The sequence below is a fragment of the Myotis davidii genome, unplaced genomic scaffold (genome assembly GCF_000327345.1).
Source record: "Myotis davidii unplaced genomic scaffold, ASM32734v1 scaffold771, whole genome shotgun sequence".
In the NCBI taxonomy this organism is placed as follows: domain Eukaryota; kingdom Metazoa; phylum Chordata; class Mammalia; order Chiroptera; family Vespertilionidae; genus Myotis; species Myotis davidii.
In genome coordinates, this window is record NW_006282668.1 from 703,367 (window position 1) to 727,262 (window position 23,896).

Sequence of the window (23,896 nt, forward strand, 5' to 3'; positions counted from 1 at the left end):
TGTTCTATAGGGCCCAGTGCCTCAGCCTCCCCAATTACCTGAGGTGGACACTCTTGGTGCACCCTTTGTGGGCTTTGTGCACAGTCTTGTTGTAGTTAAGCCTTGATTGTAGTTGGTATCATTGGGAGGAATTGACCTCCAGGCCAATTGGCTGTGAGAATCAGCTGTGTCTGCAGTGGGAGAACTTCTGTGCTAGAGACACCCCTCCGGGGCAAGACTTGCTTCAATGGGGCTTTGGTGCTAACTAAGTCTGCCCCCTGAGTGTGTCCTTAATGGTTCCACGGAGCTGGATGGTCCCACTCTGACCTCTGGGTTTCCTGGCTCCTGGATCTCTAGGGACATGCTAATCTAGCCTTTGCCTGAGGCTATCCAGCAAAAGCCTCCCTCCAGGGCTTGGGTGGGGCAGGTCTCACAGGATCAACAGGGCGGGGCTAGCAGTTATGGCTGCTCTCAGTCCAGCCCTCAGAGGCTCTGCTTCTCAGTGTCCCGGTAATTGCTGCAAGCCCAACGGAGAGAAAGCTGCCCTAGGGTTCTGAGCGATACTAGACAGTCCCGCTTCTCCCGTTTGAGTCTGGGTCCCTAGAGACTCGCCTGGAACTGGAGCTTAGAGCCTGAGACTCCCTCCCGATTGAAAACGACAACCGCACCCTCAGCCACCAGCCCGCTCTGCACGCACTCCGCACCTTGGTATTTTACTTCCTTACTGCACCTCCTCTGAGTCTCGGTATGCTTTTCTCTTTCTTTCTAGTTGTAGAATTTCCACTCAGCCAGTCTTCCTGTGGTTCTGGATGATGTCCGTTCCATCTTTTAGTTGTATTCTTGAAGTGGTTGTTCAAGGCAGCAAACTCCGGTGTTTACCTATGCCGCCATCTTGGTTTTTCCAATATGTAAATTTTTTATATACCAATGATAATTAGAACAACAGTAAGATAATTATATTTTTGGTTCTAAATGCCATATTATTCTCAAACCCAATGTTTTTTGTCACCTAAACAAAAGTAGGACTGACTTATAATGACTCAGCAATTCTTCCTTCCTGAAAGACAGTATCTCAATAAATCTTTTGAGTCAGACAAAATGATCAGCAAAAGAAGCTAGTTCAAAAAGAATACATATTGAATGATTCTACTAATGAAGTTCAAGAATAGGCAAAAGTAATGTATACTGATAAAAATCAAACGAGTGGTTTGCTCAATTGTCAAAGTGGGAGCCACGGTGGACTGGAAAGTTCGCACGAAGGAGCCTTTTGAGTGGTGATTACACATGAGACACGAACAGAAATTCATCAAGTTGTACAATTGAGAGTTTTGTACTTTACTGTGTGTCCATTATGCACCAGTAAAAATATTTTAAAGAAATCAATCAAGAAAAAGACAACCCAAAAAATGGACACATGCGAGTAAAGAAAGCAAAAAGCATCCCTAACAGATGGATTATAAAATCTGATTTTTTTGTATGTGTGTGTGACAAAATAACTGAGGGGGTAACCATAGTGGAATTTCCCCACCTTTATAGACTGTCAGCATCCTAACCACAGATCAATTGATAAACTTCAGACAAGGTATTCTACTGCTGTTTAACTCAAAAAACAATATACTACAAAACAATGAAACAGTTTTTATTTGTTTCTGCTGAGTTGCTTGACAAGCAATGATTATTATAGTATTTTTTAAAAAATCTTTTTTATTGTTGATAGTATTACAGATATCTCCCATTCCTCCCCCTACCTTTATTCCCCTCCTCCCAGCCCCTGGCCACCCCCAGATCTTCACTACCCTATTGCCCATGTCCATGGGCTATGCATATAAATGTATAAGTTCTTTGGTTTATCTCTCCTTGTCTCTCCCCCTCCCTCTCCCTTCCCCACGCTCCCCTCCCCCACCGCACACAATGAGGTATATCAGTCTATTCCATGCCTCCATGCTTTGGGTCTTATTATTGGTCAATTCATTTTGTTCATTAGATTCCACAAATAAGCGAGATCCTGTGGTATTTGTCTTTCTCATATTGTCTTATTTCACTTAGTATAATATTTTCCAGGTCCATCCATGCTGCCCAAAGGATTTTTATAGTATTTTCCAAATTGTGGCACAAACTCATTAGTGAATTGTAAGACCAAAAATTTAATCAAATGGAACTGAATATTAAATAAGAATGCCTTGATGTAGAAAAGGTAAGTGATGCTTTGAGATGTTTGCTTCAAGTTTACATGTGACTGTAGTGAAGTAAAAGGCATTCTTTTTGAGGATATCTGAGGAAAAAAACTGAAAAGCCAACATTTAATGGAGATATCTTCCATGTGCTGAAAAGTACAATACAACAAAGGAAATCTTTTTTTTTTGGAAATCTTATAAATTAATACCATGACTATGGCCCAACCTTCGATCTGAAGCTACAAACAGTAAATTGCTGGCCTGTAGAAGACCTTGCACAACTACCATGAACACTTTGCTTTTGCTGTCAAGGTATCACAGACTGAATACATGCTTATCTGCCCTAAAATCATATTGGTACGAAGGAAGTAAATTACTAATTTGGAGCATGACTATTTCTTTGCAGCTGCTAGGAAAGCTTTGCATGCTCACACAAAGTACTCTGAATTCCCCACTTCATGTACGTGCCTTTTCTCAGCAAATGTGGGTTCTGTAGCTTTGAGGACTGTCTGGCAGAAAGAAAACAATGGAGGAGATCAAGACAAAATGTTATTTTTGATTTTAAATTAATCTATATTTTGTAAATTTATCCAAGAAGCATGTATTATTTGTATAACTTAGAAAAAAACAGTGAAGCTCTAGCTGGTTTGACTCAGTGGATAGAGCATTGGCCTGCGGACTGAAGGGTCCTGGGTTAGATTCCTGTCAAAGGCACATGCCCAGGTTGTGGGCTCGATCACCAGTATGGAGCATGCAGGAGGTAGCCAATCAATGATTCTCTCTCATCATTGATGTTTCTATCTTTCTCTCCCTCTCCTTCCTCTCTGAAATCGACACAAATACTAATATATTTAAAAACAACAACAAAAAACACAATGAAAATGAAAAAAAGCCAACACATGACCTGTAACACTGAGACAAGACAGTCAAGACAGTTCTGTAGGGAATACTCTACCTGCGAGTCTAATATGCTGGACATTTCACGCGCACCAACATTTACTTCATCCAACTGCAAGCAAAACAAGTTTCGGGCAACCTGGACAAAATCTAAAATGGAACACGTTTCAGTAAGAAACTATTTAACCTCATCTAAATATAGCTCATATAGGAAGTTGAAGCTATGTGTTATAACAAAGTTGCCTTAAAATAGTATTAACTGAAGGGACAGATAAATATAAGTTCAAATAAAAAGAAACTGGCTTTAACTTCCTTTAAGTTTGCTGAAGTTAGTACATCAGTTAAGATAATTATAAAGCAAATGTATATCACTGACATAACTATTCCTCCAACCCTTAAATTATGAGTAGAACCTTTCTGAAACAGGACAATGTCATGATTTATAGTTTTTCCAGCTGGAAGAACTGGGGGTTTAATAATAATACTATGGGCAGGTAATGTTCACGTAAAGCCTCTCTATGCTAGGCCGGGTGCTTTGCAATTTCACCCTCCGAATTTTACAAGGCAGGTTCTCTTATCCTCTCAATTTTCCAGTCTGGGGCTATGACAAGTGAACTGCTAAAATCCCCGAGGCCACTTGACAAATAAGTAGCAGAACAGGATTCCATCTAAGGTCTGACTCAGAGGCACATCCTCCTGATCCTTACCCAGCCCTGCCTGATGCTTCTTTAGATGTGGAGTGTGACCTATTCATCTACCTACCCTCACAGGTCTTTATTTTGTCTACAATGTTTTTAGTTTCCAAGGATTCTTTTAATGTTCTCCGATTGTTCCAATTTGACAGCATCCTACTCTTATTTCAGGAATTCTTTATCTTTGCTTATCTTTTTAAACATGCTAATTGTGGTTTGCCTGAAGTTTTCTTCCGCTCTTGCAATATTTTCCTTTCTCTGAATTCCTTTTCTTTTTCTATTTATCTGATACTGCCGACCAGGAATTCTAGCTGAGTTTTTCAGAGTACTGATCGAGGAATTTGAAATAAATGTGGTCTTTTTTTCTCTCTCTTTCTGAAGAGGAGTTCAATAAAAATGAGTCACAATGACCCTTTAAGTAATTTTCTGTGATGCTATTACAGTGATTTTCAACCTTTTTCATCTCATGGCACACATAAAGTAATTATTAAAATCCCGTGGCACACCAAAAAATATATTTTTTTGGCGATCTGACAAAAAAAAATAGGTATAATTTTGATTCATTCACACCATCGGCTATTATGTTGGCTGTTGTCATTTTTTAATTTGACAATCTAAGAGAAAAGAGGTCAGGCCCATGACTACATAGTCAGGTATTGCATGTTTCCAAAAATGTTCCGGCACACCGGTTGAAAATTGCTGGATTAACACAATGTACCTAATATTACCTCCAAAAGACACTGTCCCCTGTGGGTCTACTGCCACTTGCTGTCTCAGGGCTTGCTGTTGCTCCTTTGTGGGCTGAATACCAAGATAATTTAGAGCCTGGAAAGAAAAGGACCTGTGTGAGGCCATTTTCAAATCTCCAAAGAATAAAACTTTTCATTAGAACTTTATTTCATAGTCCAGGGAAAAGAATCAATCTCAGGAACAGTGACCAGAATTAGATGTACAAAGGAAGTCTGCTGACTATGGATTAATTTTCTATAAAATAGTAGCTTCCTGATTTCACCACCACCTCACTGCTCCCCCCTCCCAAGGCTAACACTTTAGCTGATCCTAAATTTATAAGCATAGTCCTAGAACCCAAACCCAAACTCTCTACTGGTTTAAAATATGTGATGTGGCAGGAGAAAAATAGCAAGTAAATCATATGAAATCTAATTTAACATGAATTTCTACAAGTAGCACTCTAAAGCATGGAGATTTTGCTAATATCTTGTAAACTTGAGACCAAAAATAGAGTTGATGAAAACTGGCCTGGCCAGTGTGGCTCAGTGATTGAGCATTGACCTATGGACCAGGAGGTCATGGTTCAATTCTCGGTTAGGGCACATGCCACAGGCCGGGGTTGCGGGCTTGATCCCAGTGTGGGGCATGTAGGAGGTAGCCAATCAAAGATTCTCTCTCATCATTGATGTTTCTATTTCTCTCTACCTCTCCCTTCCTCTCTGAAATCAATAAAAATACATTAAAAAAAAAGTTGATGAAAACTAATTTACATACAAAATATTCTAATTTTTGGCTTGTTCATAAACAAACTTACATAAATAGTAAACTAAAAAGCTTTCTCTGAAAAGCTTTTCTCTACCTTCTCCTTTTAGCAGCCATAGCTGATTAAAAATTCAGAAACTGTTAGTTGTATTCCAATGTCTATTCTCTCCTTGTTCCTTAGTAACAGAACAACAATATTTAGCTAGAAATATTGTCATCCAACTAAAAGATATCCCTGTTTTTTCAGCTTGATGAGGCCATGTGACTATGTGCAGGCCAAGGAAATACAAGGAGAAGTGCTGTAAGGACCTTCTGGGGAGTCTTTCAAAGGTAGCAGTAGGCACTTCCTGTCCCCTTTCCTCCTCTCTTTGGCCTTAAATAAGAGAAACAAAAAGGAAGATGAATGGAAGGGAGGGAAAGACGTTGGTTGGTTGCTGAAATTCAAGTGGTCATTGTGGTTCATGAGCAACCTCAACAAAGATGGGGGAGCAGAAAGACGACAGTTGGGACATGGGACCCCAACACTGTGGAACCTCCACGCCAGTCCTGGATTATCTTCTTTCAGGTTTCTTTTAGGTGCGAGAGAAGTAAATTTCTAATGGAGACCACTGTTATTTTAGGTTGTCCAGTTATTTATAGCAAATTCTAACCTTAACTAATGCATAGGGCCCCACTGATGCCCTATTGTTGAATTCTGGCAAGAACATATTCTGTGTCAATCATATCAAGACTAAAATATAGGCAAAGTTTAATATTGGCAATAGTCCTTTATAATTTTTTTCCTCCTTTGGAATCTGTTCATTCATTCATCATTTCATTTACCAAATATTTACTTAGTGCTTACTATTGTCAGGCAAAGGGACACCCAAACAAGATAGAGCTGCTAGTATGATCTTCAGAGTGAGGCTAGCACGTAAATAACTGTAATTAGTGCAATATCTAATTTAATAGAAGTGTATACAGGATCTACTATGGCCACAACAAACCGGGTAAATGCACAGGTGGCTGGGCACAGTGAAGGAAGGAGACAGGAGGAAAGAGAACATCTGGAAAGATTCCTTTAAAAGTGATTCTAGGGCTTAGTCTAGCATTATCTGACTACCCTGTCTACATACTTATAAATATTTGTCTTGAATAATATGGAATAACGATTCTTAACTTCTGGTGTTCTTTGCCTCCAGTCATAAAAATATTCCAAATTTTCCAAATAAAAATAAAGGAAAGAGAATAATACAAAGAACAGCTATGTTATTTGCTAGCACTAAGTACTCATTAATATTTGTTTGAAATTTATATATATTTTTTAAATAAATTTATTGGAGTGACCTCGGTTAATAGGGTCATATAGTGTACATTTCAAGTGTACATTTCTATGACATACATGTTTTTAAGAAATAAACATTGATGACTTAGTTGAAAGCTTTCTCCATTGTTCTTCAACAGGATACAACTAAGGTTGGTGTATCCTTCCTGTCCATGATTTGATGCCATTAATTCATGCATCCCCTAATAATATGTACTTTTACGCAACTGAAATTATTCATGAATAGTACAATACAAAAGAATAATCTTACCAATATTTTTATTTTTGCCTCAATGTTATGATCTCATAATTGCTCAATATTGTTTGCAAAACTAGTTCAATTATTCTAACTTGAAATGGTATCCAACTGTATGACTGTTGTAATTTATCACCAATTCCTTGATTGATGGGCTTTTTGAAAAAAAATTTTTTTTTATTGATTTCAGGGAGAAAAGGAGAGGAGAAACATCAATGATGAGAATCACTGATCATCTGCCTACTGGGGATCGTGCCGACAACCCAGGCATGTGCCCTGATCTGGTATCGAACTGTGACCTCTTGCTTCATAAGTCCATGCTCAACTGCTGAGCCACACCAGCCTGGTTGATGGGCTTTTATAGTTACTCCAATTTGGTTTTTATTACAAGAAATTATATATGTATCCTTGTATAGTTGTGTGAAAATTTCTCTACAGTATATCCCTAGAAGAGGAAATGTGGAGTCATAGGGTTTATAAAGTCAACTTTAATAGATATTGTAAAATAACTCTCCGTATTGGTTGTACCAAGCAATTTATGCACACAAGTAGAACATAAGCACTCCTATTTAATACATTCTTAGCAACATTTTATGCTTTCACACTTCAATTTCTGTCAATGTGTTGTATATGAAATAGTACATTGTGTATTAATTTGAATTCCCCTAATTACAAATGATATTAATCTTTCCCATGTTGATTAGCAATATTTTTAACTCACAAATTACTTAGCAATAGGTTTTAAATTTTCATATACAGAGTCTTAAGATGTAATTTTTGTTAGTGATTACTAATTTTTATGAAAACCAAAAATATCTCCAGACATTGCCAAATGTCCCCCAAGGCAAATTTCCACATCCTGGTCCTTGAAAAATACGGCTTCAGGGACCAACACTATTAACAGTTTGATGTATAAGTTTTCTGAATTTTTGCTATGGACATAGCATCTATATATAAATATATATGTAAATTATGTATTTTGAAATAATTAAATTACACTATATAGAGTGTTCTGGTTTTTTAAAACTATCAACATATCACAGCTTTCTATTTTGTTGATTTTAGACCTTTTGCATGCTTTTTAAAATTGCTATAATAGTATATTAAAGCTTAGCATTGAGGTATATTTAGATCAGATTATGAATTAACAAAAGATTACAAAAGGCCCTTCTGAACTTTTCCCTTTAGGTAACAGCTGTCATACATTTGGTTTAATATTCCCAAACATTTTATTATATAACATTTGATGTATACTAAAAGCATATATTGTATGTAACATATATTTTAAATCAGGACAATAAAACATCCATGAATCCATCTTAGAAATACAAAACTGCCAATACTAAAATTTCCATACTATTTATTTTAAAATGGTTTGTCACATATACATATCCCTAATGTTATTTTGTTTTGCTGTTTTTAAGCTTCATAAAAAAGCTGCAGATCACCTTCTGAAACTTGAATTTTTCATCCTGCAGTATCGTTTTATTATTCATCCATGTGGTTATATGCTACTGTGACATTAATGCATCCACTTTTACTGACAAATGTAATAATTATATTAATATGCCACAATTTATTCGCCCATCCTCCTGAAGATGGGCAGTGGGGTTTTCTGCTTACCAGCAATGCAGCAGTGAACATTCTTGTACATATGTACCACAGCACAAGGGTAAAAATTCCTATAGGGTAAATACCTAGGAGTAGTATTGATGGGCCTTTTTCTGACTGATTTGTACAATTCTTTGTAATTTAGCATTTTATACGTTATGGGTATTATACATATTTTCTCCCAGTTTTGGGCATAACTTTTCACTTTTTAATATTCTCATCTTATGGAGTTTCTATGGACAATCTCAGACATGTTTTCACACCATTACTTTATATTTTTTTAAGTACACAATGTGAATAGTTTTAGAAATATTTTTAAGGATGTGACTTTTTGTTTTATAAATAGATTTATTGATATTTAATTCACATCTCATAAAATTCACCATTTTAGTATACAGTTAAGAGGCTTTAAGTATATTCACAAAGTTGCGCATCAATCCCCACTAATTCTAGAAAATTTTCATCACCTCCCAGAGGAAGTCCCATCCCCATTAGCAGGCACTTCCTAGTTTCCTACCCCCCACCCACACCCCCGCCCCAGGCAGCAACTAATCTATTTTCTGTATGTATGGATTTGCCTATTCTGGGCACTTCATACAAACAGAATCATACAATTTGTGGCTTTTGTATCTGGCTTCTTTCACTTAGCTAATGTTTCAAGATTTATCTATGTTGTAGCATGTATCAAGAAGAAACAGGCAATTTCAAAAGTTCTCGTTCTTAGCTGGGTGGTGAGTACATGTGTTGATTATTCTTTAAACTGAACATTATAATATAATCATTGTGTGTATAATTGATATTATGAAGATATAAAAACAATTTTATAAAAAGAATGCAATTAAGACACCTATCACAGAAGGTACTCAATATATGGTGATTCTTATTATATCAAGTAATAATAAAGTTGCAAAATGCAGATAACCACAGTGTAAATTGATCTAGAGTTAAACTTAGTCATAGGTGAAAGTTTTGTTGAATGTGAATTTATTCTAGATGAATATAGCATGTCAGTGAGGCAAGCTCATGAATTTAAATTGCAAGTAATTTATGTTTAATCATAAAGTAGGTTCTAATAATTTATTGAATGTCATCTTTTAGCCTTAAAAATGTATTAATTGGACAATATCTGTCCTTAACGTTTTCTGGTGTCTGGATGATGAATTTTAAAAAATGTCACTTCTGTACAATACTAGTCACATACTTCCCAGCCTAATAACAAAGAACATCTCATTAACTATCATCAGACATCGGGTACGCATTGCTCACTACAGCTTTCTTCAAATGTTACAGAAATGGCAAGAGGTAAAGTAAATACCAGCGAAATGGCACCTGTATCCAAAAGCATCTTTCCCAGGTACAAAAATATAGATAGCATACAGGTGTCTTCAAGCCAACTAATAAACTGTATTTCTATTTGCTATGTTTACCATACCTGCTTATAAGTTTAATGTTAGGATCAGATGAGACACATAGTACTTATAAAAATACTATGAAAAAATATATCACTAAATAAGTCTGGTGAAATTATATAAAAATATCTGTATATAAAAAATCATTATTAGAATATTCATGAAAAGAGGCAATCATTTTTTCTCAGACAGTGAATTAAAATAAAATGAATTCCATGTTAGAAATCACTTTCCAGGAGATTCTTATTTAAAATCATCTACTTAGACAAGAAAAACAAAGAGGATTTCCTGAGAACACTGCCATTCATACGTATGTCTTCACAGGTACTGCCCTGCATCAAGTTCTAACCTCTCTGCCTTTCTTAAAAATTGCACTAAGTAGGGTAATTAGTTAATAACCACATAATCAGTCAACACCTTTTCCTTGTGAAATCTTACCACAGCACACATTTTCTAGATACCATTGCACTATATTTATAGAAGTTGAAGAAATAAAGATATAATTTTAATACAATTTAAATACTTGATCACATTTTCCTCATCTATCACTGAATAGAAAATATGTTAAAAATGTAATGGATGATGAAGTTGAGTTTGTCTACAAAGTAGCAACTAAAATAGAAGGACCTATTTTAAATGAAAGTGGTACAGATATTATGATAGTAATAGCTAACTATCCAAAAAAGGAAGAGTAGCTTAGGAAATAATTGGGCGAATAGATGCTAATTTGGATTTTAGGGGGGAAAATTATTAAGTAAAATACAGTTTCAAACTCTGAAAACAAGGAATGCACTCCAGAATAGTCACTAAAAATATCTTGAATCAAAGCTGGGAAGCTGAATTTACAAAGAATGTGGGCTCCTTTTGCTGTAAAACTACTGTTTTATTTTTCTAAAAAAATAATTTGCTTAGGCTAAAAGGAAAGTCAAAACTGGAATTCTGATTCAGTAGTCAAGTAACTCATATTCTAAGAATCATATCTCTAAGAAAATTACACTAAAAAATTTAAACCAAGTAAAACAATAAAGGCTGCCAGATAGTGTTTAGCTGGATAATTTTCTCCTTATCCAGACGAATGGTTAGCATTAAATCTTGAATGTTCAGAAATGTATGTTAAACCAACATCATTAAAAACCAATAATTATCCATTTTTAGTTATTAATATGTTTTCAAACCTCAAACATTTTATTTTTTGAAAATGTTAATATTAACTGGTTGTAAACTTTGCCGTAAGCCAGAACTTAGGTCTTACCCAAAAATAAAAAGGGAGTACAAGGTAGCAAAAGATACTCAGGAGTTTTAAAATATCAAAAAGACATCACAAGTATCCAATGGATCGGAAAGTTTCCTTGAGCACAAACCAGGTGTTTAAACAGTGGTAGGTACATGGGACACTGTTGTGACGAAGCTTTAGCTCGAGGATAAAGCAAGATACAGAAAAGATTATAGGAAACTACAAAGTGATGTACAGATGTGCAAAATGAGGCGATATTGGCTCTAACCACAATAGTTAGCAAAGCCTAGACAGGGGAGTTGGAGTTGAGTCAGAATTTGAATAATGGAGAAGATTCAAATTGGCAATGAAAACAGTGCTACTATAGGACCATGCAAAGGTATGAACATGGGAATAAGGGCAATGTGTGTTGATTCCAGATGTGCATTTTCATACTCTTCCTAAAATGTAAAACATTATCATCCACAAATTACGATAGGAAAGTAGAGGCTGTGGGCCTCTAACACTGTATCAATTTTTATATTAAAAAAATAAGACATAGCACATTTTTGCTGTTAGCTCCCAAGTAACGGGACAAAAGAGAGTTTTAAATGCATTTTTACTTTTAATTTTTCTTTTTAATCATCTTAAGTTTCTTTTGCATACAGAATCTCTCGATGTTTTACTCTCCCCAGGGCTTGTGTGCCTTTTGTATATTGCTACCATCTTCCCAATAGTCAGTAATACCTGACTATTAAGGTTCTTTAGGATTTAGTTTCCCTTTATTTTTTTAAAAATTGAACAAGTGGGAGTATTACTTGCACTTATTGCTCTGACATATGAAGTCTACTATACTTTGTCATAATTTAGTCCATGTGTCCTTGGGTTCTACGCGGTAAGACATCACATTTGTCTTTTTTTTTAAAAATATATTTTATTGATTTTTTACAGAGAGGAAGGGAGCGAGATAGTCAGAAACATCGATGAGAGAGAAACACCGATCAGCCACCTCCTGCACATCCCCCACTGGGGACGTGCCCGCAACCCAGGCACATGCCCCCGACCGGAACCGAACCTGGGACCCTTCAGTCCGCAGGCCGACGCTCCATCCACTGAGCCAAACCGGCTTCGGCCATCACATTTGTCTTATACACAGGAGGAAACAGATGAATGTGGATGTCGATTTTATGACAAAAGGTTTAATTTTTATTTTGTACTAGTGAACAACATGAACTGCCAACTGAAACATGAGTAAGTTAATTTAAATCCAAACTGCCATTCATTTCATTGCATATAAACAGCACCTCAAGAAACTAATGGCTCCAGGCCTTTATCCTCTCCAAGATGAGAGGCCTTCCTTGCTGTTGTTGTATGGAAGAAAAATGGACATTTAAAGTATTTACCATTTCCAGTTTCTCTGCCTTAAGGCGAACGGAGGGATTTAAGGAGACCGTCCTTCCTTGTGGTCCATAATTATCGGTCCAGACAGGGGCAGCATCTGAGAGACAACAGGGTGCACACTAATTGGAAATTTAATTGGAATAGAAATGTTCATGTGACAGGATGCGTTCTGAGCTCCTGCTGTTAAAAAACATTCTGGTTAATCAGCTGGCAGTTTTCACTTTTGTTTTCATAGGTTTTTCGTTAAGTCTAAAATGCATCATACAAACAAGCTTCACTTGAGCCCTAAAATATGTGATATTAAAAGATGACCAATCAGCATTAAGTCCCATGGAAATACTAATTTAAAAGACAAACACATCCTACTACCACGATCCTGTCATCACAGCACTTTCCTAATTGTAAAATGAAAAGTCTTTTTTTTCTTCCCAAATAAGTAAAATCATATGAGAAACTCAAATAGATCATGATATTTCTTTGGCTGGCAAAAGTGGTTTTGTTATGTGAGTTCTGGAAGTACTACAGAAAAACGAAAAAATGCAGATGGTTTCAAATTTACACATTAACTATAATGGACTTATAACTTCTTGAACTCAAAATCCCATTTCTTATTTTACAGAAGGTTATATTTCAAGATGTATAAATGGACTTTCAAGAGTTGGAGTATATATACCATTATTCTTTGGCACCTTTTCAATGGACGCTGATTATTTAGACAAGCCTTTGTCCGGGTTGCATGGATAAGGTACCAGGTGCCATCCAGGACTAGGAACTGGGAAACATTATTCGTTTTAATATGCCAGAGTTTGTAAAACAAATTTCTATAATTCACGTCAACCTTTGTATCTAAATTGTCACTATTCTAAATACACTTTTAAATGGTATTTTACTAGTTCTACATAGAAACGAGGAAGAGAAAAAAACTTTTAAAATGTCACATCTTTATGCAGTGTTTTAATTTTTTTTTTAATTTCTCAGAGCATCTGTCTCTAAGTACAAAATGATTTGCATTCTCTTTAGAACATAAGAAGCGCGTATGAAAATAAATAGTCTTCCTCTAAACCTTTAACACGTCGTTAACATTCTATGTAAAATCTTGAATATAGCTTATATGTGTCAAGATAAAAAATGGCTACTGACTTTTAATTTCAAGTGGAATCAAATGCTGAGAAAGACTGATTTTTTTTCCTTTCCTTTTTTTATTATTATTAAGGTATTACAAATGTGTCCTCAGCCCCCCCATTAACCCCCAACACTCTTGAAGCTGCTATAGAATTGAGACAGGCACAGATATTGGCACAGATCAAGCAACAAGTATATATGTCCTGAGTTCCTGAGTAAATAAATGGTAAATGAGAATGCAGGAATTCCAGTTGGAAACTGTTGTCCACATTGAAGACTGATTTTAATAGAAAAGAATTTTTGCAATTTTGAAAAAGCAACGAAGTGTCCTTTGTTGATGTGCTACCTAATTGTTGGCCACGGGATAAAAAAAAAATACCATATGTGTATTTTTTTCTCTTAATGTAACTGGAGAATCAGCTCCCCATTCTCCTTGCTTGGTGCCCTACCAATAAAATGGCTTTAATTTCTCCTCAATGTTCAGTGTTTGGCTTTCCTGTGCATTGGACAGGCAGACTCTTGCTCGATTCAGTTCAGTTCGGTTCAATACCCTTAAAAGAAATTCTCTGCCAAACCCAAAGAGTGGCCTAAAAGAGGAGCACGGAGTGGCATGGCATGAAAGACCACATATTAGATAAGTCCAACATTATTTTTCATTTTTAAGGTTTGGACTTGTGAGGCTTGACAATGCCGGTCAGTTTGGTGCCTGACTTACCTACAGTTAAGGCACACTGACACTAGGTGGACCCAAGCTCACCTAATTATCATCTCAGACCAAGACCAACCCTGGGCGTGCACTACTCAGTTCAAGTTTAAGTGCACACTTGGAGAGGCGTTGAGAGAGAGAGGGATCAGGAAGAGAGAGGGAGACACAGGGACACAGATCATCCATACGCACTAAGGCACGCACTCTCATTTACGTTTTCCTATATCTAAGATGAAAAATTTCCTGTGCTGCCCTAGCCCAGTGGTCGGCAAGCTCATTAGTCAACAGAGCCAAGTATCAACAGTACAACGATTGAAATTGCTTTTGAGAGCCAAATTTTTAAAACTTAAACTATATAGGTAGGTGCATTGTTATTAACTTAATTAGGGTACTCCTAAGGCTTAGGAAGAGCCACACTCAAGGGGCCAAAGAGCCGCATGTAGCTCGCAAGCCGCCGTTTGTCAATCACTGCCCTAGCCGATTTGGCTCAGTAGACAGAGTGTCGGCCTGAGGACTGAAGAGTCCCGGGTTTTATTCCGGTCAAGGGCACATACCCGGGTTGCAGCTCCATCCCCAGTTGTGGGCATGCAGGAGGCAGCTGATCAATGATTCTCTCTCATCACTGATGCTTCTATCTCTCTCTCCCTCTTCCTTCCTTTCTGAAATCAATAAAAATATATTTTAAAAAATGCTGTGTAACAGTGGAAATAAAACACATTAGCTCTCATGTATGCTTACTTTTAGTCAGTGCACAAAGTACTTTACATATATAAACTCATTAATCTTTAAAATAACTAGAACATTTGTGCAAGCATTATTTTACAGGCTCTTTGAGTGGTCCACTGAACGTGCAAAACATCTTGTGACTACCCCTGGATCAACCGCCACCAGAATACCACTGTGGGAGAGCGCCTTCCTCCTCATTCCAGGCCCTACACCCACCCCCGGCGCCTGTATAAGCCATCCACAAGAACCCCTCGGGAGTCACTTCTCTTTTCTGGTCCACTTCCTAGTGCACAAGCTCTTTTCAATAAAGTCTGTCTGCTTCATCTTGTACTAAGTTCAGCGCTCCTTCCTATGACATTGAGACTCAAGAACCTAAGGTCGGCAACGTAAGTTTCCATTCAGAGCCTTCCCTACGCCACTTACTACTTTCCCTCCTTAGTCCACTTTGCTCATGGCTTCATGCCATTTGTTCAAATGTGTAATTCATCCACAAGAGTGTAGATGCTCTTTAGAGTACTAAGTCCATCCACACTCTGCTCTAGTTCACACAGAATACTCACACAGTAGTTATTCGATAACATAAACACACACACACATAAACACACTCACACACATTTCTTTTTCTAATCTGAATAATGAAGGTTTTTTTTTTTAACCCCATGTTTTATTCACAATATGTAATTAAATATCTCACGGAAAGTATCCTAATTCTTTCATAATTTCTACTGGAGTATGTTTTCATACATATGACATATACTCAGTAAGTGCTTACTGAATAAGTAAAAGACAAAGAAAGGTGTTGAGTAGTTCAATTACTTTCAACCTTAAAAGCATGTTACACAAATGTCTCCTGACCATTGTTTGCGTCTTTTATCTTTTTTGCTCACGTGAGGTTAGAGTCTAAAATAGAAAATAATATATCAAGAGCATGGAAATAATTATATGACAGGAATGCACTAATAAAATTTCTAATAGTCAACAAATCCCATTAAGTAAAAAGGCACATTATTTATAGCTAAAGATTGCTACCACCGTCCAAGTCAATACTGCTCCAAACCAGAGGAAACTACTATGGAATCTACTCTGAATTCCTGTTAAGTACGGTAGCTACATGCAATGGTCTGAATGTTTGTGCCCTTGCAGAATTCATGCTGAAATCCTAACCCCAAAGAGGATAGTACTAGGAGGTGGGGCCTTTGGGAGGTGCTTAGGTCATGAGGATAGAGCCCTCATGAGTGGGGTTAGTGCTCTTATAAAAGGATCCTACAGTGTTCCCTACCAGTGGTCTGCAAACTGCGGCTCGCGAGCCACATGCAGCTCTTTGGCTCCTTGAGTGTGGCTCTTCCTAAGACTTAGGAGTATCCTAATTAAGTTAATAACAATGTACCTACCTATATAGTTTAAGTTTAAACAATTTGGCTCTCAAAAGAAATTTCAATCGTTGTACTGTTGATATTTGGCTCTGCTAAATGAGTTTGCCGACCACTGCCCTAGCCCTTTCCACCACGTGATGACATGATGATGAAAAGACTGAAGCCGGAGAAAAGTTCTCACTGGGACCATGCTGGCCCCATGATCCTGGACTTCCAGGCTTCAGAACTGTGAGAAATACATATGTGTTGTTTATAAGCTACCCAGTCTGTGGTGTTTTTTAAGAGTAACCCAAATGGACTAAGACACTATATAATTTATACTAACTATTCCTTATTTTGTAATTCTGATCTAAATAATGCTATCAAAAACTGAAACATATGGGTAATAATTTGCATTATAATTTAGACATATATAATGAACTTCTCTATAAGTACAGGGTGGGACAAAAGTAGGCTTACACTTGTGAGCATGCGAAAGTTTATTCTTGTATTATTATTTATTAATGACTAGAGACCCGATGCACGAAATTCGTGCATGGGTAGGGTCCCTTGGCCTGGCTGGCAATCAGGGCCAATCTGAGGGGTGACCAGAGGGTGATTGGGGACCTCGCTGGCACCTGCCTTGGCTGACTTGATGCCACTTGCCTGCCCTCCATTACCCTGCCGCTGCCGCCAGTCGCTTCCCTCTGCGGGGCGACTGGCAGGGCGATCAGGAGGCCCCCCACTGGCACCCACCTTGGTTGGCCTGGGGCCTGCAGGCTGGGGACAGCTCCTGCATTGAGCGTCTGCCCTCTGTTGGTCAGTACGCATCATAGCGACCGGTCGTCCCACTGGTGGTCTTGCCATTCGGTCAATTTGCATATTAGGCTTTTATTATATAGGACTATATTGTTTTCTATATGAACTACTATAACCTACTTTTGCCCCATCCTGTATAGACTTTTGACTTGTGCTTAACTTTTGGAAATAATTTAAAGGGAGGAATTTCTCTTCATATTTGAGACAATATATACTTTACAGCTTGATAAAAATCCTTCTCTTATGGGTGGCTTACACAATCTTTTATTATTTTAAACAGTCAGTAAATCATTCCATGGTAATTAAAAACCAATAACACTGGATTTACAATATTAATATTCTTTCTAATTTGCATCTATATAATCTCTTAAAAACATACCCAAAAATATTTATTTTCTTAAAATGCTTCCTTCTATGATTTCTCTGAAAGGGGCATTTAATATACCTCACCAGCATTTTGCTAAAAGGGCAAGGCAACCTAATCTTGATTTAGAAAGAGTTTTCATTACTTGGTTTCAACAGTTAGTTGACTGCTGCAGTTTCATAGACACTGTTATTCTAAAGCATCTTTGAAAATGTTAACCGTTGTTCAGGAAAATTTCCAGTAAAAGTCATAATCTGACAGGGACCATGGCACAATGCATGCATTTTGCTATTTTATTCACTGTGAGAAAGAAGACTTAATGCATCCTTCCTTAAAGTCTATTAAGTCACATTACGTCCTCCTCATTGAAAGAGAGAAAGTCATTGCAAAAAATAACAGGAAAGAGGAATTAAGTGTGCACTTACCTGTATTAGACATATCTGTAGGGCTGTGGTCCAAAGAAACAACTGAAGTCTGTTCCGTTTTCTTGTATCCAGTTCTTAACTATGAAAGACAGTGAGAAACATGAAATCTCATTTTCTAAAGAAGGTCAAAGACTAGACTAGAAGCTCATTCTATATAATAAAAGCGTAGTATGCAAATTGTCCCCTCAACTGGGAGTTCTTCCGGGAGTTCGACTAGGGGATGGGGCCAGCTGAGGGAAGGGAGGGCGGCCAGCAGCCTCTAGGGACCCTACTAGTGCACGAATTTCGTGCACTGGGCCTCTAGTGTTAACATAAAAAGAATGGCTAAAGTGACTAAAGCATTAGTTCAAAAAAATATAAAACCTCTAAAAATTTGGTATATCCATCTTCAAAGAAAGAAATTCAGATTAAACGTAAAAACAGCTTTCAGCTCTACCATCGAAGGACAACAAAATAGGCCATGCACCTTGTCGTTGAAAAGGTTATCACCCCAAATGAAAAAGTATAAGGGGCTGACAGAAAATCTTAGACCCTGTATCTGATTAGCATATACCAGTAACTGAAGTTACCTCTGACAAATTGTATCTCACTGACTGAAAGCTGACCTGAGTTTCCTATTTTACTTTATAGCTAGCACACACTTAAAAGACTACATACTCTTTACTTTATAACTTTGATTTATTAGGCTACTGCAGCAACTAGTTATTAATTGTATTGATTTTGATGCAGAAACCCCCCCTTTGTGTGTCTGCGAGGGTGAATGATATCCTAGTAGCCACACGTGAGGAACATAACCACCCACACTGCATGGTAGAGATTACTGTGTGTGTGGGAAAGAAGCTGAGGAACATGAAGGAATACTGCCTGCCTTTAGTCAAGCAGGAAACAGAAATAATAATGTACTGGACCGTACTAATGACTGTCTGAAAACATATGTGATATTCCTAACATAGTTCCAAGTGATATCTACATGTATCTTTGTGATGCCATTCCTGATCATACTTTTCTGGGCAAAAGACACACTGACTTGAGTAAATTGTATTTATTGACAGAACAGCATAAAAATCTTAAAAAAAAAAATCTTTCAAGGAAATACCAGTTTGCTAAGACACTGTATTACCAAAATGATAATTCTCGATGTATATGGCCAATATACAAAACATATGGGGGACTTATGGACTGCAGAAGAAAGCAGAAATGGAAGAGTACCTGATTTCCCTTCAAAGAAGGTAAAATAGCATCTGTAGTTTTGGGGGTAGATGAGGTCTTTGGAATCGGTATTTCGGGGGGAGAAGAAAGAAGATTAAATGCTGAAGCTTGAGGTCCATATTCTCCAGAGGTCTGTAAAAGGGGTGTACACGGTGGATTTTCTGTGTGACTGCCATCCGATCTTTGTCTTATGAATGCTATCTCCCAAGCAGGTTCTGACCTAGCATTAAAAAGAAAACACTTTATGAATGTATTATGGATATAGTACAATTTAATTCTAAAATAATATTTCACATGTTACTTCAAAATATTTCTTTTAGGGTCTCAAGTACTTACGACATCTTAAAAATTACTATTTTAAGGAGCCATGCTAAATGATTCCTTTCATCCAGTGAATAGAATAGTTACCTCAATTTGGCTCGGGTAATTATGCTTTTTGCTTCTTCAAATGATACACCAATCATAGATTCCTTGTTTATTGAGACAAATTGATCTCCTGGCTTCAAACGTCCATCCTAACAAAAATAGTAACATTTTTAAAGAAATGAATAAGGATGGTTTTAAAAAAATTGATGCAATTAAAGCAAGAAAAGTTTTAGTGAAGAATGTCTTAGAGAGCAAAATCAGAGATCATAACACACAACTGCTATATTCATAAGTGATTTTTTCTCCTTCCATTTGATTAATGTATGGGGAGCAAAACACAATAGTAATGCTGGAAACGACTAAGCTATATGGAGAAAGTATTCACCACAGGGATTCTACATGTTCAGTGAAACGAAAGAGCTGATTTTGTAAGGTTAGTAAACACAGTTCCATATTGCCGGGGCTCAAATCGTATTGCAGAGTTTGGTTGCATATGCATTTAAATAAAGCATATCCAGACTATATTTAGACACTCATGTGCATTAGTGTGCAACTTAATAAGCTTAACTTTAGTTTGAGGACAATCATGCATTCACTCAAGGTTAAAGTGAAATGGTAACAAACAAGAAAAACAACCATTTGGCCACAGGCTGTAAAATAATAAGGTTAATAAACGTTAGGGAAGAATAAACAAAACTCCAGAGTGCTTATTTCGGGGAGGGCGGGTGGAGAATGTGATGGGGAAAGCACACAGGAAGTCTCAATGGTACTTAAATTTTCTCATTAAGTCAAGTGCTGAACTCTAAGTGGATCTGTAGATGTTCATTTATCATTATGCTTCATAAGATCCATATATTTCCCAATATCCTTCTGAATGTGTCAAATATTGCACTCTAAACAAGAAAAGTGATCCATCCCCCCAAATAAAAAGAAAGTTCATGTCATTTGCCCGACAATATGCCTAACTACCTAAGTTATATTTGGGTTCTACACTCCAAATCTGGTATTCAAAGTAAGGGTCCAATAGAGAGTTTTAAATCTGATTTTAAAATAAATCAATTAACTAGTAAAATGAAATAAACATTATTGTTAAATCCAACTACAGACCATTTGGAATCTGCAAAAATAATTCCTCATTAGTATCAGTTTAATAACATAGGTTGTAACTGACATGTAGAGACTACATTACTATTGACTTCTGTGCCAAAGCCTGGCAACAATTTAGGGGGGAAAAGTAGGAAATGAAGAAAACCCTGCTTCATTGGAGCAAATCATGTAAAGGTCACTGACAAGGAAAGAAAGGTTCTGTTAGAAACGGGGTGGTAGATAGTCAATATTAGGTTACTTTGTGTTGACCTAAGCATTCTTGGTATTCAGTTCCTTCTATTTAACTTCCTTGAAAAAGGGAAATGCTATAGCGATGACTCTATGTCAGATGGCAACTCAACGGCCTTTCATTTGGGCAGGAGCTCTCAGAGGCAGTGGGTGGGGTGGAAGGCGCACAGGCTGGGCAAACAGATAGACCTGCACTCACACTTCAGCTCTGTGGCTTGCTAGCTAGAGATTCATAAACAATGAGAGGGAGGAAGGGGAGGGGAAGAGAAGGTATGAGATGGGGAGGCACACGATCTCCTCCACAGGGAATGCAGAACGGAATTCTGGCGTCTGAGGCAGCTCCTGTATCTATGTATCTTACAGAAATCAAAGCTGGTTGTCAGGGCTGCAGAGAAAAGGGCTACAGAAAACAGACGGAGGCAACAGGGTTCGGGCTGACCTGCGACCTCTCACAGCCTCCTCTCGGGCTGTACAGTATCAGCAGCACAGAAGGAAGAGCCCTTGTATAGGCAGCTTAACACATCTTATAGTAAAGTCCACTGACCCACTGAAGCAGCATTCTCAAGCAGGACACGAGTATGGGGAGACGGGAAGAACAATGCCTTCTGACTATGGCTTCTGGTGTTTCTATATGTCTTTTCTTTCTAAAATGTATCCACAGCGGTGGTGGTTTTTTCTTTTCTTTGCTTCCTAGAATAAAATCTTAGCTGATCATGTGAATTTCTGAACCTGCTTAAAAATCAGAACCTGCAAACTAAAACAAAGCTATTTCTGTAAATGTCTGGCATCCCAAATCAGTGAATTCTGAACCAGCCGCATTGTGTGTGAGAAGATGCTAACTTCAGAGGCCTCTTCCACGCTGTCTCGATCCTGACTCAGCAGTTACTGAGCAACTAGACAACACGATGGGCAAGGTGCCAAGAACTTTCATGTGCCCGACTTCAGAGTCTGAAATCTTTCAGGTTGATATCTGTAAAGATGGAGTAATAATGCATTCCTGACCACTGAGATGCTTATATTAGAAACCAGCAACACTGTCCATTCCAGATTATAAAGACTGGTACGTTTTCTAAATAACTTGTTATCTTATCAGAAACCATCTACCCGTCTGACTCTGACGTAACTAGCTCACTATTCCTCACTACTAAGGGATGTTTTTGCAAGCCTTTGTCCTCTCCCATGCTGCCATCAGCTGTCCACTGAAGGTTCCCTTCTTTTCTCACCAGCTACTTATGTGAATCTGAGTCAGGGGTTTAACCTCCACGGGACCCTACTTTCTTAGCTGTAAAGCAGGGATAAATACCTGTCACACAACATTGATGCCATCATTAAATGATATATATAAAATCAAGCACATGTAGGTGTTAAATACAGGTGAGTAGAATCAGAACCCCAAATCTGTTATGGGCAATTTTTACACTGATAGCGAATTTAATCCGGTTACTCCTAACTTAAGAGCCTGTGATGACTGCCCACTGGTAGAGAAGTTGAAACTCCTTAACTTCCCAAACCCAGCAAAACAAACTAGCTGCAGCCTACTATTTCTAGCCTCACCATCCAACTTCCCTTCTCGGCATATGAATTCTTCGTTCTATTTTCAGAAAATGTTCTTCAACCCCTAATGCTTTTACACATACTAATTTCTGTCTCGAATGACACCGCCCACCCTGCCACTTCTCTAGCTGATGAACTCTCACTTAACTTCACAGCCAGCCTCAAACATCTCTGCTGTGAGTTTTCCCTGACTCCCTACATTTACTTAATTGTTCCTTTCTCTTTGCTCCGAAAGCTCTCTTACGTACCTGTATTACTGCACTGACTTTGTGCTGCCCTTGTTTTTTACTCTCCTTATATCCTTTTGCTCCCATGAGATCAAATTAATTCAGCATCTCCCAAACCAGCAGCACCAATTCTTTCGGCTGGCCAGAATTATGCCCTTGTCATGGTTGCTCCCCCAGCAGAGTGCCAGGTACCTAAGTCCACAATAAATGAATAAGGCCCACGAAATTAAGGTGGCTTTCACAGAAATAAATCATGGCAAAGGAGGAAAGAGCGCGGCATTGCAAAGTGAGCCCTCCTGGCTGCTACCCCTTTAGCTCTACCAATGGGAGTGCTTTCTACCCTTTGCCATCCTCAGGCCTTGGTCCTATTTATCAACAAAGCCCTGGTCTATCTATAGGCTTGAGATTGCCTATTTTATTAGTTCTGAAGCAATACATTAAAATTAGAGCAAGTCAAAGGACTCATATGCATTTAAAATATTAACAATTGTTCAATTTGATAACTTAACAAGGATAACCTTAGAGCTTGTGTTCCCTATTCTGAATATACCTACTATGCAGAAGTTTTGTGCGGATTAGGTGTTTATTAGCATTCTAATACAGTATTTAGAACACAGTGAATGCTACTATTATTGATTTAAAATGTTTAAAAGTAAAAGAGCATCCATTTTGTATTTGCAGAGTAAATATGCATATAACTATCCATCATGAGAAAGTACACAAAAAGTAATGTAAGCATTGCCAACTTATTTATTCTTCTGTCTACACCTTTCTTTATTTTGGCTGCCTGGACAGGACCAGGTACAAAGAACATTAACAGCTCTGTGCTGGCCTCTAGTGGTAAATATGCAATATAGTCCATTACAGGGTTTTGCTTTTGTTAATTCCCTTTCAAACAAGGAAATTCTAAGGAAACCAGTAAGAGAAAGTTTTTATAATGAATATAATTTCTTGGTCTGCTATCACTGACAGCTGATTAAGAGCACTCCACGCCACTGACATCAATTTATTACTTTAATTACCACTATTTTTCATGGAATATAAAAGCACAAGTTGATGCTTGTCCTAAAAGCAAATTCTTATCACTTGTTAGGTACAACGATCTGTTATTACACTATGTCAAGTTCAATCTAGGAAATACCTTAGCTATCCTGAACTCACATACACACACACACACACACACACACCTCAGCTTCAAAACTAAAGTAGTACTAAACATTTCAGTTCTTAAAAGAAAAATTCATTTTTGCTTGAATTTGTTT

At 37.5% G+C, this 23,896-nt stretch overlaps 1 protein-coding gene across 1 annotated transcript in view; it reads right to left on the reverse strand.

The window, feature by feature from the left end:
- Window positions 1-23,896, reverse strand: part of STXBP4 (syntaxin binding protein 4) — a 122,560-nt gene that overhangs the window by 88,089 nt on the left and 10,575 nt on the right. The window contains exons 5-10 of the mRNA XM_006753167.2: window positions 19,561-19,667; window positions 19,153-19,372; window positions 17,944-18,022; window positions 12,432-12,526; window positions 4,471-4,567; window positions 3,109-3,200 (exon numbers count right to left, since the gene is read on the reverse strand). Of these exons, the coding sequence (XP_006753230.1) occupies window positions 3,109-3,200; window positions 4,471-4,567; window positions 12,432-12,526; window positions 17,944-18,022; window positions 19,153-19,372; window positions 19,561-19,667 (690 nt within the window). The remainder of the gene's footprint in view (window positions 1-3,108; window positions 3,201-4,470; window positions 4,568-12,431; window positions 12,527-17,943; window positions 18,023-19,152; window positions 19,373-19,560; window positions 19,668-23,896) is intronic.